General features: G+C 35.1%; 2 protein-coding genes across 2 annotated transcripts; one reads left to right on the top strand and one right to left on the bottom strand.

Annotated features, from left to right (window-relative positions):
- Positions 1 to 2920: 2920 nt before the first annotated feature.
- LOC128176653 (cdc42 homolog) lies at positions 2921 to 7238 on the bottom strand. Its single transcript, XM_052843139.1, has 4 exons — positions 7002 to 7238; positions 5179 to 5237; positions 4651 to 4848; positions 2921 to 3632 (listed from the first exon to the last, which is right to left on the bottom strand). Exons 1-4 carry the CDS (start codon positions 7150 to 7152, stop codon positions 3432 to 3434), a joined length of 609 nt encoding a protein of 202 aa, XP_052699099.1. The 5' UTR covers positions 7153 to 7238; the 3' UTR covers positions 2921 to 3431.
- A 2003-nt stretch (positions 7239 to 9241) lies between these two features.
- LOC128176654 (uncharacterized) lies at positions 9242 to 13141 on the top strand. Its single transcript, XM_052843140.1, has 5 exons — positions 9242 to 9636; positions 10389 to 10475; positions 11372 to 11488; positions 12465 to 12560; positions 12909 to 13141. The coding sequence occupies exons 1-5, from the start codon at positions 9612 to 9614 to the stop codon at positions 13049 to 13051; spliced, it is 468 nt and encodes a 155-aa protein (XP_052699100.1). The 5' UTR covers positions 9242 to 9611; the 3' UTR covers positions 13052 to 13141.
- Positions 13142 to 16343: the final 3202 nt, after the last annotated feature.

Below are 16343 nucleotides of genomic sequence, written 5' to 3'. Positions count from 1 at the left end.
CCCGCGTCATGCGCGTTAGTGGTTATGTAATTTTTTACTGCAATAGACCAATCCACACTTTACAAAAGTTATGTCCCTTGGCCGCCATCTTTGGGGAAAAACCCATTTATTTCTCACAGTAGCCTTTGTAGTTTGAAAAGTTGTAACTTCGTCGTTTGACATTAGAAATCCGTTTCCGCTGTGAATTTTGATTGCCCCATGTTGGGGCAACCCACACATCGAAGGAATAAATTAAATTCGAACAGATTTCTTCACAGGACGCCCAAATATTTGGTTGCATAAAGAAGGGAAAAGTTGTTTTTTTCCCTTTTGACCTTTGGGTTGACCCTGCAAAGGGGAACAACTTTTGCAAAGTGTGGATTGGACTATGATCGCTACTTTTATAACCCGCATGAATCACCAAAGAAAGGTTTTTATTGTTTATATTTACATCTTTCTTTTAACAAATAAATAAATTGATTGTATAAAGTATGTAAGATCCATTAAAGCAATATGGGCTGCAATTTTCACGTTGAATTTTTTTTAAAGAAAATGTTTTTTATCTTCTAAAATGACAAAAAATATCATGGTTTTAAAATTTCTATCAGCTCTGTTTTTGTGGGAAAAGTCATTTAAAAGAAGCCTTAACTGGAGCAAAATTGAATTATTGTCGTCCTGTACAAAAATTGATCTGCTATGTATTCCTTATAAATGAAATCTTTTTTCTGACAAAAATTAATGATTTTTTCAAATCTTATTTATCATAAAAGTTTAAGTTACAGGCAGATTTGTCACACCTGCAGGTTTTTGCAGCAAAATAAAATTCTAAAAAATACAGCTTATATTGCTTTAAATTACTGTAATGTACATTAGTACGTAAGCAAAGAGAAAAAGCCAAACCGTCTCCTATGGGAATTTGAGTCTGACATCATTATGATTATTTCGTGCAGTCCGTGCAAAAAAAAAGTTTTCTGAGGTCTCTGTAGGTTTCGACCAATCGATAAACGGGGCGCGCAGATTTCAGTCTGGCTGTTTCTATAGATTTTTGAATTAATTGTAAGATTCTGTAAGAGATAGAGGGAATCATAGATGTAGATGTAAATATATTAAGATAAAGATAAAATTTATTTACGGGCAAAACCGGAGGAAATGTATGTAATTAATTTTGGGGTGGAGTTTGGTTAAAATAGTAGATGAATTGGTCATCGTGGAATCGATGTCAGTCACATATCTGTTTGTTCGGAACCACCAAACATACGGAGTTTCATATCCTCCCTTTCTCTGATTTCAATCGCATATCTTGTTAAAAACACCAAATATGCAATGAATTTCGTAATCCTTCTCTCCCATTTCAGCAACTTGTCTTTTCTAAAATATAGACCATACCAACTTGCCAAGAACATCAATGAATAATCATCACCTAATGATAGAGTTGTAATCATTAATTGTAACATCATTGGCTGTAGTAAGATGATTTCAGCCATTCGTTGTTAGATAATACTTATCAAGCTTTAAATTTGTTACTTGTTAATTTTTGAAACATACTTCATTCACCTGATTAGAAAACATTCCGAGTGGGTTAATAATATGACTTAGGTTGATCCCTCAATCCTAAATAGTCAATGTCTGTAAGCGGAAGAAACTCACATTTGTTTATCTTGATTTATTTTAGTTATCTTTATGGATACACTGTTAAAATCTAACTGGGATGGTCCAAGCGTTACTATATTCATATATTTCCATTTTCCAGTGTCTTTGTCTTTGATAACACTACGTATCGATTTTGTACTATATAACCCATAATACAAATGACGCCAAATTGAGGCGCCAGCGGGGTTTGCTTATTTATATTTTAATATTTAATCGTACGATGGCTAAAAATTATATAAATATAAGTAATAAGGAACCATTCTTTGAATATTATGAGGTGATAATTTCGGTCGGGGCATGATCAAATCTATCATAAAGCCCTTCGGGCTTTATTGGATTTGATCACGCCCCGACCAAAATTATCACCTCATAATACTCAAAGAATGATTCCTTATTCCTTATGTACATGTTGCAATTCGTTCAGTGCAGCAAAACCTACGGCTTGTGGTTAAAAAAAACTTATAAAACGTTACAATGCATGTCGACACTCTCCATTTATCATAAATGCACAGCATGGATTTAAAATAAAAAAGTGTCTAAAACTACATGTATATCTCATAGAATTTAGTGTACATTAAACATTCTTCTTGAAGCAATATTATTTTGAGGAACTTAATTAAATTTCATTTTTATATCTACAATTTTTAATAATTTTCCGGAGATTTGTGAAACTCTCTGTTCTATGTCATAATTATCAATTTTTGAGCGGAAACTATTCTAATTATAAAACTGCAGTATAGAAATTCGGTATCATAATTACATAATTGTTCACAGAAGAATATTCGGAAGAATAGTTTTTGAAAATCCTATATAACAAATGTAAATATCTTGTAATACTCGCATAGAAATACACAAAATAATACCCTGTGGGTCAGAAGTGCATGGTGGCAGCTACTACTATGTCTCAAACATTGACAAATGCACGTGCATCTTTACATGATATAGTACACTATAACAGTCCACAATAAGTACATACTATTAACTCTATGTATGGGGCACGTGGAAACCTACAATGCATATTACCAATAAGGTTCTCCTATTGCACCTCTTTCAATGAGAATTCTCATGATCAGTTTGTGTTTGTTATATGAAGTATATCGTCTCCCTGTTGTAATTCTTAGCTGCTGCATCTTTCACTTTGGGACATGGGTTGTGTTTCACTAAAGAACGTATTACTATTCATAAGCTCTCCAGTGATTATACTTTCTTGTAAGCTTGAAATTGTTTGGAATATACGGGTTTACATAATTCACAACTATGTAAATCGCAAAGAATTTTTTGAAAATTAAGAAAGATTTAAATTTCATTTTATTGTTAACCAGTAAAAAAGTTAAAAAAAAAATATCATCATAAAATATCAACAGCGCCTTTTTACAAACGTATCACTGAGTCGTGAAGCACACTTCAAAGTCGACATTCACAAACGAGGCAGACTCGTAAAACGCATCCTTGGCTATAACATGGTCTCTAAAATGAGACAGTGTCGTTATCATATATTGGCATGATACATGTACATGTATAAATACGTGTCGTTTGACACAATGTCACAGTATTGCACGGTGAATGTGACTCTGCCTCGACATACTACTATACCATTGCTTTATCACATTGTTTCTATGCTGTAGTTATACGTCATGAGATCATCATATTAAAAAATATCTTATGATGTCTCCTGAGAGTTTGACACCATCTCTTTTAAATAAACAAATAACAACTGCAAACAACGTCACCAAAATACAATATCATGGCACGTGGTCATCAAATTTGAAAATAGCACCGGGGAAGTCTATTTCAGAGTAATCTCAAACAATGACGCAAGAGGGACACTTCTTTTTCTGAGCGCACTTGATTTCCCAGTTGGCTTTGGCGGCCTCCACTATCTCTGTGATCAAGTCGTCCACGCCGTCAGCGCTGAGCGAGGACACCTCCACATAACTGTACGCACCCACCGTCGACGCAACTTCCTTACCCTGCTTTGGCGAGACCGCGGAACTGTCGAGAACCTGTCAAAAGTTGAAAACACGTCAATAACGCTTTATACAACGGTTTCTAAACTTAAAAGCAAAATTGATGTAAAATAAAATGGTGAAAAAAAAAGATTTAGTTAGCACAAAAACGTCATCTTTATATCCATTTTCCCTCAAGAATTTTCTGTCCGTGCTTGTAAAATCTTTTTTTTTTCTTGTTTAACAATGTGTCAAGAAAAGTATGACTTAAATTTATTCATTTTTGAAATGAAGATTTTGTTTGTATTTATGGGCTTTTGGCAGTTGGAAGTGCTCACAGGCACGCCTTTAACTGCAACATACATGTAGTACATGGAACAACATGTATGTCTAACAGTGAGGTCTGAAGCAAGGTACTGAAAATCCTCTCTTCTCTCTAGAACGAAAATAGGACCCCCAACCTCTGGGTCATAAGGACGACACTATAAAATATCAAAATGTTTCTACGTGCAACCTTGTCCGTACTGTATAGATAGTTATAAAGAAGGAAGATTATATTACACTTATAATATATGGGTGTTTTATCCTATAAACTATTCGAACAATCAGGAAATTGCGATCTTATCAAGCCAAAAAATATTGACCTTCTTCCTGAAGCAGGGGAAACCGCCACTCTAACCAGGATGTCGCGCAATCAAAGGAGTCAACGATAGTGTTCTTACTATAGAGGTGGAGGGCGTTATCTAGTGTATATGTGTATACCAGAAGTGTGCAAGGGATAAGGTCAACATTGTTGAAATTTGCATAATAAACAAAAATCAAACGAAAGCATATAAGTTAGCACTTGCTTCAGATGCCTTAATAATGCTACATGTTGTATATAAATGTATATATCTTCATTGGTGAACCATTATAAAGAAATATAAAAAGTATTTAGGTATATGTAAAGCTCCATTGGCGGAAACCTACAGTTAATGAAGCTTCGTTCTTTTTTCCATCTTATATTTTAGACAATAGCAAAACTCATGGCTCAGAGTGTATGAAAATGGACATTAAGTTACTTTCGGTTACCTACCTGAATATCTGGTTGCTGGAACCGTACATCCAGTTTGGTACCCACCAATATAAATGGCGTGTTTGGCACATGTTGACGTAGTTCCGGTACCCATGATTCATGGACGTGCACTAACGACTTAACATCGTCAATGGAAAAACACACTAGAAAGACGTCACTGTTGATGTATGACATCACACGCACTTTTGAAAAGTCCTCCTTAAAATAAGACGTAAATACGATAATATTTAGAAGAGATGGTTCTTTGTTTATGTTATTTGTATTAGTATTATTATGATGTTTTTGTAAAACGCGTTGTGCAAAAACATTGTTGGTTCGAACCACAGTTATCACAATCTGTACTTTAGTACCTTGTGAAACAGAAAGCGTTTTAAATATTGGTCATAAGTCGCAACAGGACCACTGATACCACATACAGTTACACTTAAATGTTTATGTAATTAACAACATGTTTATAGGGTGTTTTGCATTTATGTTGATATTTCAAGCATGCTTTGGATACCAAAATGATTTTTATCAAACTGTTACCTTTCCAGCCGTGTCAAAGAGGTTCAGGTGATATGGGATTCCATGTACTGAAACAGTCGCTATAAGAAATAGAAAAAAGACAATAAAGTTAATTGGTGACATCTCACATGCATGTATTATTTAATGCTATGTTTTTAGAAAAAAAAAATTGTTTGGTATCAAATAACCTAAAATGTTAATAGCCATATATTTGCAATAATGATAATTCAAAATGACAATATATGCATATGCATCGTTTCAAAGATCAACCCTATGTGTTCAAAGTCTCTGCTTTGTGCAAGCACGGGGCAGAACTGTATAAACCATCATATGTTGTCATATGAAAATGAATTACAAGCAAAACAATTTACCAAGGAAATTTTACTTTGCATGTTACTCTATTCGTTTATTTCCGGGAATATAGATTTTTATGCAATAAATGAAGAACGCAGGAAATGCCGATACTCGAAAATGTACTTTGGGTCACAGTGTGTTAAAGGCAAAATCCAAGTATTAATGAGATATCATTTAAGAGGCTTAAGATCAGTGCTATATGATCAATATTGTGCAATAAGTAATGTTTCAGGTCATATTCTTCCAGCTAAAATGCCTTTATCATTACTTGTATGTTCAAGCTTATTTTGTTACGGATGTGTGCATACAATTCAAGTAGCTACGATTCGCATTACACAACTTATCGACTTAGTTCTTTTTTCTTACAATATCCCGAATGTCTAATTTACATTGCATGACCAATATATACACTAGTAACTGCATTTAACCCAATTATAACTGGTCGGGGGACATGTATTTTAAAAGATGTCTTTATATTGTTAACCCAGATTCCAAACGCAAACTAGAAAAAATATGCATTGCTGTATCAGGGCTAATTGCAGTTGGTCGGGAAACGCACAGAGACGGATAAAAACTCACAGATTTTTAACAGTTAAATCTAGAAATATTTAAAGGGATTTTGTGTCGGAAAGTTCTTTTCAGGCTTGGCGTATATTTTACACATCCTCAATATATACCGGATTTTTACAGGAAGTGAATGACGTTAGCTGTCGATACACAGATGTCAATATGTAGTTCTAACGACCCAGTTGTTATACTTTTTTCTAATTAATCTGTACATACTAGGCATTTATGTGTATGGAAATTCAAAGTTCTTGAAATTGAAATATTAATAAATGACTTTTTGCATTTAATTGATTTGCAATGATACTGTATAGTTCATCTCAGTTCATGCAGTGCAAACGTAAGAAATACGGCGAGGTAGTCATTACGGAGTCCGCCTCGAGGGTCGGGTTACTGAACGCGATTACAATCAGGTGTAACAGTTAGTTACCTTGCTAACAGGTAACTGACTCAGGGGCCTTCCATGTACCTGACCACAGCCTGACACTTAATGCACAGGTAATATACCCTTAGTGTAGACTGCACCTTGTAACATTCAACAACATACACAAAGAAAAATTCAGTTTACGCCCTATTACTAATGCATTAGGTTATGAAGTTTACAATCTATTTATTCATTTATAACTATATTCATTTATTTATTTCTTTAGTCATTTTTTAACACAATAATGACATATATACTCACTAAATCAATGTCATTTATTTTAAGCAGTAAAAACTCTCAATATCACGAAATTTTGTTTGCGAAGGTCTTAGTCTTGCTTCTAAATCTTTCACTTTTTTCTGGTGTGTCAAGAATTCCAGCGTTACCTAAGAAAACGACTTAATACAAAAAAAACTTTTCTCTGATTTAAGCCAAACCATTGAAAGAACCTGTCACTCTAAACAAAAAATTAACAGTTGGAGAATCCCATAGCCGTCTATACCTGCATAGTTGTCGAACAGAGTCGGAGAATAGTCCGTCTTGAACGTCCTCGAAGATATCCGGGCAGCCAAGCTAGACTTCCCTACGTTCATGTCCCCCACTAGAACACATTTCAAACTCAGTTTCTCCCAGAACGTGTACTTCTGTTTCATTTTTGTCGTTTCTCCGTTACACTGGATTTGGTCATGCTCCGTTCAGTCACTGTCACACACATAGACTACGGCTCGGATACACAGGAAGGGGACGGGTAAGGCACGCGACCGGTGATTGGTTGGCGGGTCAACTCGGGATGACAATTTCCGCGAAACTATATGTTTCTCAAGTTCCCGTGTACACAACTCGAAAAAGTGAATTATAAAACGTTTACAGTTAAAGAAGAATTGAATCAATACTAGGGAATTTTTTTGTATATGTGACTATGTATTCGTATCAATCTTTATCAATGTTCATTACATTTACCAAGTTAGATTAATAATTTTATTTCTCTTGATCAAATTGGCAAGCGCCTTGATTTAAAAGTTAACAATCTCATAATGGTTAATTAAAACCCATACATTGTCAGAACATAAGAAAACTCAGTATTGATAATGGCTGGTATTTCTAACAGAAATACCACAGGTGCTTGAGGACAGGATCGACCCCCCCCCCCCACCCTGCCCCAATATTAAGACACCCGGGACTTTATTTTTCTTTTTTATTAAATTATCCTTTTATGACATATTTCTAATCTAATTTATTCATCCATTGCCCAAAATTACATAAACATTTTTGAAAAAAGAAATCAGACTCTCTGTGTATACATGTATAATACATTATCATGTATTATATAAACAGAGGGTCTGATTTTTAAAAAATATTTGTTTTAGGTAATTTGGGGCAATGAATGTATAAATTAGATTAGAAATATGTCATAAAAGGATAATTTAATAAAAAAAAAATAATAAGAAAGTCCCAGGGGTCTATAATCTTTGGAGGTGGGGGGTGTGGATGGCGGGGGGGGGGGGGGGGTCGATCCTGTCCTCAAGCACCTGTGAGAAATACCGGTATTATTTAAACATTCAAAATATAAACATTAACCAGCTGCCCTGTTTTTTGAAGGAAACACAAACATTCCGACAAAAGGGATGGTTCTTGGTCGATAGTTGTTGATACATTGACCATACGCAGTTCTAAGTGTACATGTACATGCACGACTGTATATTTATTTAATATATCGATACATGTGTTTTAGTCACTCGGTGTCAAATTGAAACGTGCACATACTGGTCGATTAATGTACAGACAACTATGGTATCAGTTTTAAAAATTCTTCTTATAGTCTGCTGCATGTCCCAAGATATTTATGCAGCAAATTTGGACGATTTTTATTAAAAATACACATACATGTGAAAGAAGTGCAATTGAAAAAGTTGAAAGGAATAATTTCCAAGATAATTTCATTGACACATTATCATCTTTCACTCGGAAAAATTCACAGGAACGAAAACAGATTCCTTACGGAAATTTATAATAGGGAATGTTTACATCTTTTCTCCATTCGGAATACACTCGGAATACATCGCGCAATTTTTCAACGTTATCATCCGGGTTGCTGCTATACAAAATTCCCGTAGACATCACATTTTTAGCATTGTATTAAAACCTGATAAGCTAACAGGGGCGTTTCGACTTAGAAATCTTGGAAATTTTTCATACATTTCATTGAACATCGTTTGAAGTATGAGGTATTTATAGATATCGAGCAATTAAGCAAAATGTGAATCCAGGATATCTTGGGACAGAGTAGAGAATGATATAGGAAGTTTCATTTCTGACATATTTTATTTCTTGAAACCTTGAATGATTCCTTATTATTAATCTAAAATTTTGAAAACTGTGTATTGATAAATCTTATAAAAAAGATACTAATCTACAAAATATTTTTAAAAAGTTGCGTTTTCAAACTGAAAGGAATGACATTGGAAGGTCATCGACATGCATTCGTTTCTAAGTGTCTTTCTGTACTTTACTTTTTGCGCTTTCCGTGGTGTATTGTCAGTTTAAAGTTTATTCGCCAAAACTAAACCACTTCCCCTTTTGTGTACTTAGTTTATCACCAGCAAACATCTATATTGTCTCACTCTCTTTGTACAGAAAACATTTCTATAGCCAAATATTTCTCTTCTCACTTTGCCTCTCTTGTAAAAATCTGATTACGACTCCACCAATCGCCACCAGTCAGTTTAAATCTCCGGAGAGATTGACACATGTATACTTGACTGTCTTCAGTCAGAACCACCCGAGCCCTTTAACTCAGGGTACGGTAACGTGTCCCAGACTCACCCAACCGCACACTCAAGGCATTGTCTCCAGGCGGTGGTCCTCGATCAGAACTACTACTGTGCATGTCAATCTGATTCCACGTGGATATCAATTCTCGATACATACTGACATCAAATTAATAATTGTGTTTCGGTTCGTTGTTTCGCCAGTTTGGTGAAGGATTGTCTGTATAGATTGAGAGTCTTGCAATAGAAGAAGCTGCTGTAGAGATGATGGAGTGAGAATGTGCTGACAGAAGAGTGAAAACTTTATCCATGACATTGTTTGACAGATTTAAAATTTCTCGACCATGTTCGTGACAGTCAAATTCGGAGGTGAGTTTTTCCCACCCTTCTATTCTTACACAACAGTTAAGCGAATTCAAAGATAACTGCTTTTCAATTAAGTTTCAATTAAGTCGTATATAGACCATGTTTCTGATCAATGACGGGTGTAAATACGTCAAATATGTTTAAATTTATGAAACTAAAAAAAAATATTTTTTTTCCATTCCATTGGCATAAAGTTAGGATCTTTATGTAGAATTGGTTTTGTGGCCTATGAATTCAAGTCCTATTGATTTTCTCTCAGTTTTATTTATAAACTGAAGTTCATTGAAAACTGGTATAACATTTTAATTTCTTCTTACCCCGATCATCAGGGAAAGCGCTGCGTCGATGGAGCTTGAATGGTGTGGTGTATTCGCCTGTAGTCAATAAAACTGTGATATGGAGGTGATAAGTTATGGCTCCCCATTCTATTGGTTTAACGATTTACAATTTACCTTTACAGTTTGTTGATAACATTTCAAAATTCAGCCCGAGTGGATTACCCCCAATCTCACAAAGACCGAAGAAACCTTTTTACACAAAATTGTTTTATTGCCCGTTATAGAAGTGATTTTAGCGTTTTTAAGCTTCTATGGACAACTACTTATTGCGCGATCTCTTTCATGTCGACCGATTTCAGTCACTCTAATGTTATGTGCTTGTATTTTCTCCACATGAATTATTTATGTACAATCTTTAAACAATCTGAATGAATGAAGAGTTTTGATAAAAGGGTTTCTTTTTTTCTCCATTTACAGACGAACAGAGTCGTCTCTTCAATGCCAACTGCAGAAACGATGTTCTTCTACAGCACATCAAGAAACGCTGTGATTGCCATAGAGAGGGTAAGACTAAACACCCAAAAATAATGTCCAACCTGAAGTCACACAATACCCTGCAACACTGGTCCTGTTTAATATTGACACAGACCCCTTACCTACAGAATCACAATTACACAATCTACAATTCTATATTTGCTTAAACAGGTGGTTGTAAATATTTAAAGCTTTTTTTCTAATTAAGATGTAAGATAATAATGGCCGCCGGTAGCTGATTGTTGTAGCGGTGGGTATTAAACGATTAGAAGATATTACAGAGACTATCTTGTCACGTCAGGCGATTGGATCCCCCTGTCGTGTGCGGGGGTATAAAACAAATGGGCTTTTCCCCCTGTGTTCAATAATCCTCCCGGGATCCTGTTACACCAATATATGACGCTATCTGTGACGGGGTTCTCTAAATCTGTAAAAGAGATCTCTGAAGGCCAAGGAGCAAGGTTTACATTGTATCAGTTACAGACCTATGTAGGTACCTTGTGAGACCAGTTAGAGTAAGGTTATAACGGCTCTTTTATTTACCTGGGGATCTCTAATTTCCTTTATATTACCGACTAGACTTGTTCCATGTACAAAAAAAAATCATCCATAACATCATGTGGCATCTCGCGCAAACGTTCGTTAACTGTTGCTTCGGTTTGTCTCGAAATTGCAACAAACCGGCAAACGCATTAAACGTCAAACGTGGTGACAACTTATCTCTTTCATCCTGTTTATTTTTTCTAATATGCAAATTAGAGGATAAATGAAGGATACATGTATGTCGGTCTGGGTTTTAACATTAAATATGAAAGGGGGATCCATGTACCAAGTGCCGAAGGATTTCATAAATTATTCTATAGAATATCAGTTTTTTGTTTCATATCACATTGTGGTTTGATGGAGCTGGTCTGGTTCTGTTGTAGACGATGTGGAGCTCTCCGATGAGAAGGGCGTGGTCAAACACCTGCGGGAATTCCCCTATGACTATGGGATCGATCATCTGAAGGAACGGGAGACCCTCATTCTTCTGAAAGTCGACGGTACAATCACTCTCATTACTTAATAACCCTGTAAAAAATAGGTATGCTCATCATTTCAATCACCTATCTTTCTCAACTAATGGTTCCCGAAGATGCATGCATTCTTTTACAAAAAATACGCAAATCCTTGTTGCCACTTCCAATAGTCTAGTGAAATGTAGCAATCTTTGCATGCTCGTGCTTCCCAAGAACCACTGGGCCAATTTCAACCAAACTTGACACAAAGTATTATTGAGTTCTGTTAAAATGAAGTCCTCTTTATAGGATGGATAATTATTTAAAAGATTGTTGTTAAAAAATCTGCTTTGATTTTGGTCACATGCTTAATTCTGGTTGATCCCCTCATCCATATTGGAATATCTTTGCGACATTGCAATCAATTTATGATCTTTTTGACAAGCCGTGCTTAACATGAAAGTTAAATGTAAAGAAAATAGTTATATGGCTTACATGTCCGACCCGATTTGATATTTGACATGTAGTTAACACATAATAATTGCACGAGCTTCGTTTCACAAGTTACATCATGTACCTGCCGTTTGTTCATTTAAAGAGGACATGTGATGAGGTCGTTGTTTGTATATTTATTAATAATTTTAACACCAAAACAATGGGTACAACAAGCTTACATGTTTGTATACATCAATCAAGAACTCTTACTATTGCTTTATACTTCCTGTGACTCGGCGAGGCGTTCACCACATCTGTTGCCCTGACTAGTGTATATTCCGGTCCTATCTTGATCTCTGTGTTTGTAGTGTCTGTTTTTTGAGTTACGTTAAATATCCCCTTGTTTGCTCGGCATCTAACTATACCCACGAGATTGTCAGGTGTCCCTCCTTTAGAAATCATAATTCATCCATACATAAGATACTCTTTATCTACAAAGAGAATAAAAACCATGATGGAAATGAAATATTAAGCTTTTTATTTAATGCACCAGATACAGGTGTAACCTAAGGTGATATGATTACAGGTAGCTCCTTTGGGGACGAGAACGAGTCCACGATGGGGGACAGGCTTACCTTTATCCCTCTCCTGACCGGCATGGAAGGAAACCAGGAATTTATGGGTGGGTATTTATCATTTCGACAGTGACAGTTTTCTAATAACGCTTGTTTAATGAGACAATTTTGTTATTTAATATACCTCCAAAAAAGTCTATGTATATTTACCAGTAAAAGCTAATATTTGCGCGCCGTGGCGTTCAGAATGAAATGTTTTAGAACTAAACAACTTTAAGAGGAGACGCCTCTTACCATATTTTAATCCAGATAGTAATTGTCAGACATCCAATGCTTTCACGATATTAATTCTCATACGTCTGCCAAACACTCATTTCTTTAATATACAATGTAAACAATATATATACACTATCTATTATGTATGTCATGACTTATTTGATTTTCCATATATTCAGAACTCATCAATCCCCGCCCCCAATCAAGGCAGTCAAGGAAGGGCTCAGGGCGTGAGGATGAGCGGCGCGGGAAACCCAAGGCTGCAAAACCTGCCCCCACCTCCAAACGACAATCATCGAAATCAGGCGGGAAAAAGTCCTGACGGGCGGCTGTCCGCGGTGTGTTCATTGTTTACTGTACATGGTTAAATGTGTGTTATCTCTGTTCAAATGTATAAAATGTAATTTGCATATGTATGTATTTTGTTCTTCATTATTTACCCTGTACTAGAATGGCAACTGTATTCCATACTTAAAAAAAAACCAACCAATAAATGGGTGAATTCTTTAATAGAGAGAAGGAGGAAGTGATAGAAAATAAAGATATCCTTTTTACTTTTTATTTTTATCTGCAGTTTCTTTTTGGAAGGGTTAGTTGGTTGATAGAGTTGCTGGTAGGGTTGTTTTTGGTCCGTATGCTTGAAAACAGCCATGCATGATGCTCTGATTTCTTCCTTGTCTACTTAAGATATAAGATTAATGTTAACTCACGCAGTTTGATTTTGTTGTTACGAAAAATTGCGTACATTTATAAGTGGTTTGTACGTCAACTTTACAGCCCTCCTTCCAACTATGAAAGTTGATGAAGACAATATTCATATTTTGACGATCATAGTTTTAAATTCTACTTTTAAATAGTAGACAATATGCTCTAACCGTTATGGTATTTATTTTATCGAATCTGAGCAGCAGCTAGAATTTGAAAGATTCGTGATATGCATGGGTTTATAGACTTTACAGCTTGAATTTATTTCTCTTCTTCCAACTATAGATATTGAAAACAACTTTTTGTTGTTGACAACTAATTATTCAGTTTGCATGTAAGAAAAAGGTGTCCGAAAAAATACAGTTAAAGTGGCATGGTCCCGAGGGTTGATGAACCTATGTTTCATCTGGTCCATTCCGTCCAACTCGTATGAAATTCCTCTTCGTAAATTTATATCCATGCTTATAGCTTTTCCTCCGGAACAGACTCCTATGTGACGCCGTGTTCCTAGACGTTTTTCAACATGTACGAGGGTCAATAAAAAAATACGAAGACAATGTGCCTGTCGCTCATATATTTTTCATATTAGTCACAGCTAACAAAATAATTTATGCACCACTACTTATTCTATTGGTATACGAAGTTTCATTTCATTTGATGAAAAGGTATTTTTGTTAGGCCTACCCCATTTTAAAAACAACATGTTTCGTCACCATGGCGCACGGCAACGTTGAAAACATGACGTCAAGATGACGCACGCACAGTTAATATAAATTCCCAATCTGAGTCGTTTGTGCTTTCTACCATACAATTGAAATCGGCACTATATTGCTCGACATCTAATTTGTTCACATTTGTTCGAGAATTACAAGTTAGTTCCTCGAAGTTTTAATTTTTACCGCATGTCTCTTCAATTACTGTAAGAAAAACCCTTAACGGCAGATATTGTTTGTTCTTTTGACCAAATGTTTACAGATATTCTACTCTCTTTCGAACTATTGATGTTCAAAATACAAATACCACCTCCCCCTAAAGATGTAATACAGTTAATCACAAACGTGCAAATAAGTTTTGATTTATTTTTTTTCAATCTTTGAGCATGTTCACAGTTTGTATCGGCTTTTTCCCCGAGTTACATCCATACTGTTTATACTTTTCGTTGCGCCGTGACGCATTTCAATTCATGATCAATTTTAAAGATGACTATCTATCTTTAGTTTTTGATATCTGTTCAACGAAACTATACATCCCGTCCTTATTTGGTACATAGAATATCATGACAAATCTCAATCCGAGGTTTTAATATTATTTGGTTTTAAGCCTAATTTATAGATATTTTACTTTCAACATAATATGGTTAATTATTGTTGGCATAACACAAATTTTGACCGTGAGCCGTGACCTCATTTTTGCAGAATGAGATTCTAAATAATTCTTAAAAATAAACAAATATATAAACTTTTTTGATTTCAAATTGATTAAAACTATTGCTAAATTATGTCTACTAAGTTTAAAAATAATATGACGTTAAGTAACATGATACAATGTAGCTATGGCAAAAGTCTTCGTATTTTTTTTATTGACCCTCGTACATAAAGCTTCGACCGGTGACTTATAATTACGTACATACTGGAGGGATCAGATCACCAACTCTTTCGATGAACACCTCTCCGCAGACCTGTGTGCTGACAGATGATGAAATATTCTTCTTGCTAGGTCGTGGTTGCCAGAAAAAGATCTACATGCACTTCGAATTTAAGTTTAGATACATCCGAGGCACTGCTACATGTACATGCTATAATCGGACGCTAAAAGCTCAACCTAACCAAATAGCAGCGTCATAACCTGTGTTTGTTTGTGCCAATGGACCCCCCCCCCCCTCCCCCTTTTTTTTTATTAAGATGATTTTTTCATTGTGTATATATCTAAATAGTTATACCTTTTCTCATAATTATATTTGTTATACTTTCATGTTAAATACTGAAATCTGATTGGTTAAGACGCAGTTAATAATATTTGCTATTACCCTCAGCGTTAGCAACGCACTTAGCAACGGGTAACATTAAAAAATGTTACATGCGCGAAAATTATGCGCGTACGGTTCGCTGTAGAATTCACGTTATTCCTATATAAAAGCAGTAAAATTTTCTAAAAAATTAAGACATTCAGTATAACAAAATAAATAGTGCCTGTTTGGGAGGATAACAGTTGAAATTAACACCCCTCGAAAACCATTGTCAACCTCCGCTTCGCGTCGGTTGACAATGGTTTTCTCGGGGTGTCAATTTCAACTGTTACCCTCCCAAACAGGCACTATTTATATAGTGTTGCATGTATGTATAATTGTATGTCCTGAAATAATCCTCCTTTGAGGGAAATAAAGTCTGAATAAATGAATGGTCAAATTATATTTTTCTTTTTATAAACAAAACTCGTGCCATGATTTTGTTTACATAGGTTCAATATATACCAGTAAAAAATCCTTTCCAGGCTGATTTGTCGATTTTAAGCATAAATTAATAAACAGTTCCTAACGTTTAACGCATTCATTTCAGGTCTAAAACTGGAATGTTCACTTCAACATTTAAAATATATCAAAGAATTGTAAGCCCTGTAACTCACTTTTAACTCAGCGAATGGCACTCAATTTTTTGTTGCCTACGAAAAATGCCAATGCATGTTTACTGTAATAATAGTAATTACTGAAGCATTGTAATCATTAAATTCATAAAAATAATTTTTGACCAAAATCGTGACCACGCCCCTTTAAGAGTGCTCAGTTAGAATCAGTAGACCGGGCAATTTGATTTAGAAGTCGAGTTTTGTATAAAGATACTAGTATAGAATAATATTTAGAATCTTAAATCTAAAATATTTATAATTTTCTTTATTGATTAAAAGTGTATGGT

This window comes from Crassostrea angulata, chromosome 3 (genome assembly GCF_025612915.1).
Source record: "Crassostrea angulata isolate pt1a10 chromosome 3, ASM2561291v2, whole genome shotgun sequence".
Lineage (NCBI taxonomy): Eukaryota > Metazoa > Mollusca > Bivalvia > Ostreida > Ostreidae > Magallana > Magallana angulata.
This window is presented reverse-complemented; position numbering and strand designations above follow the sequence as displayed.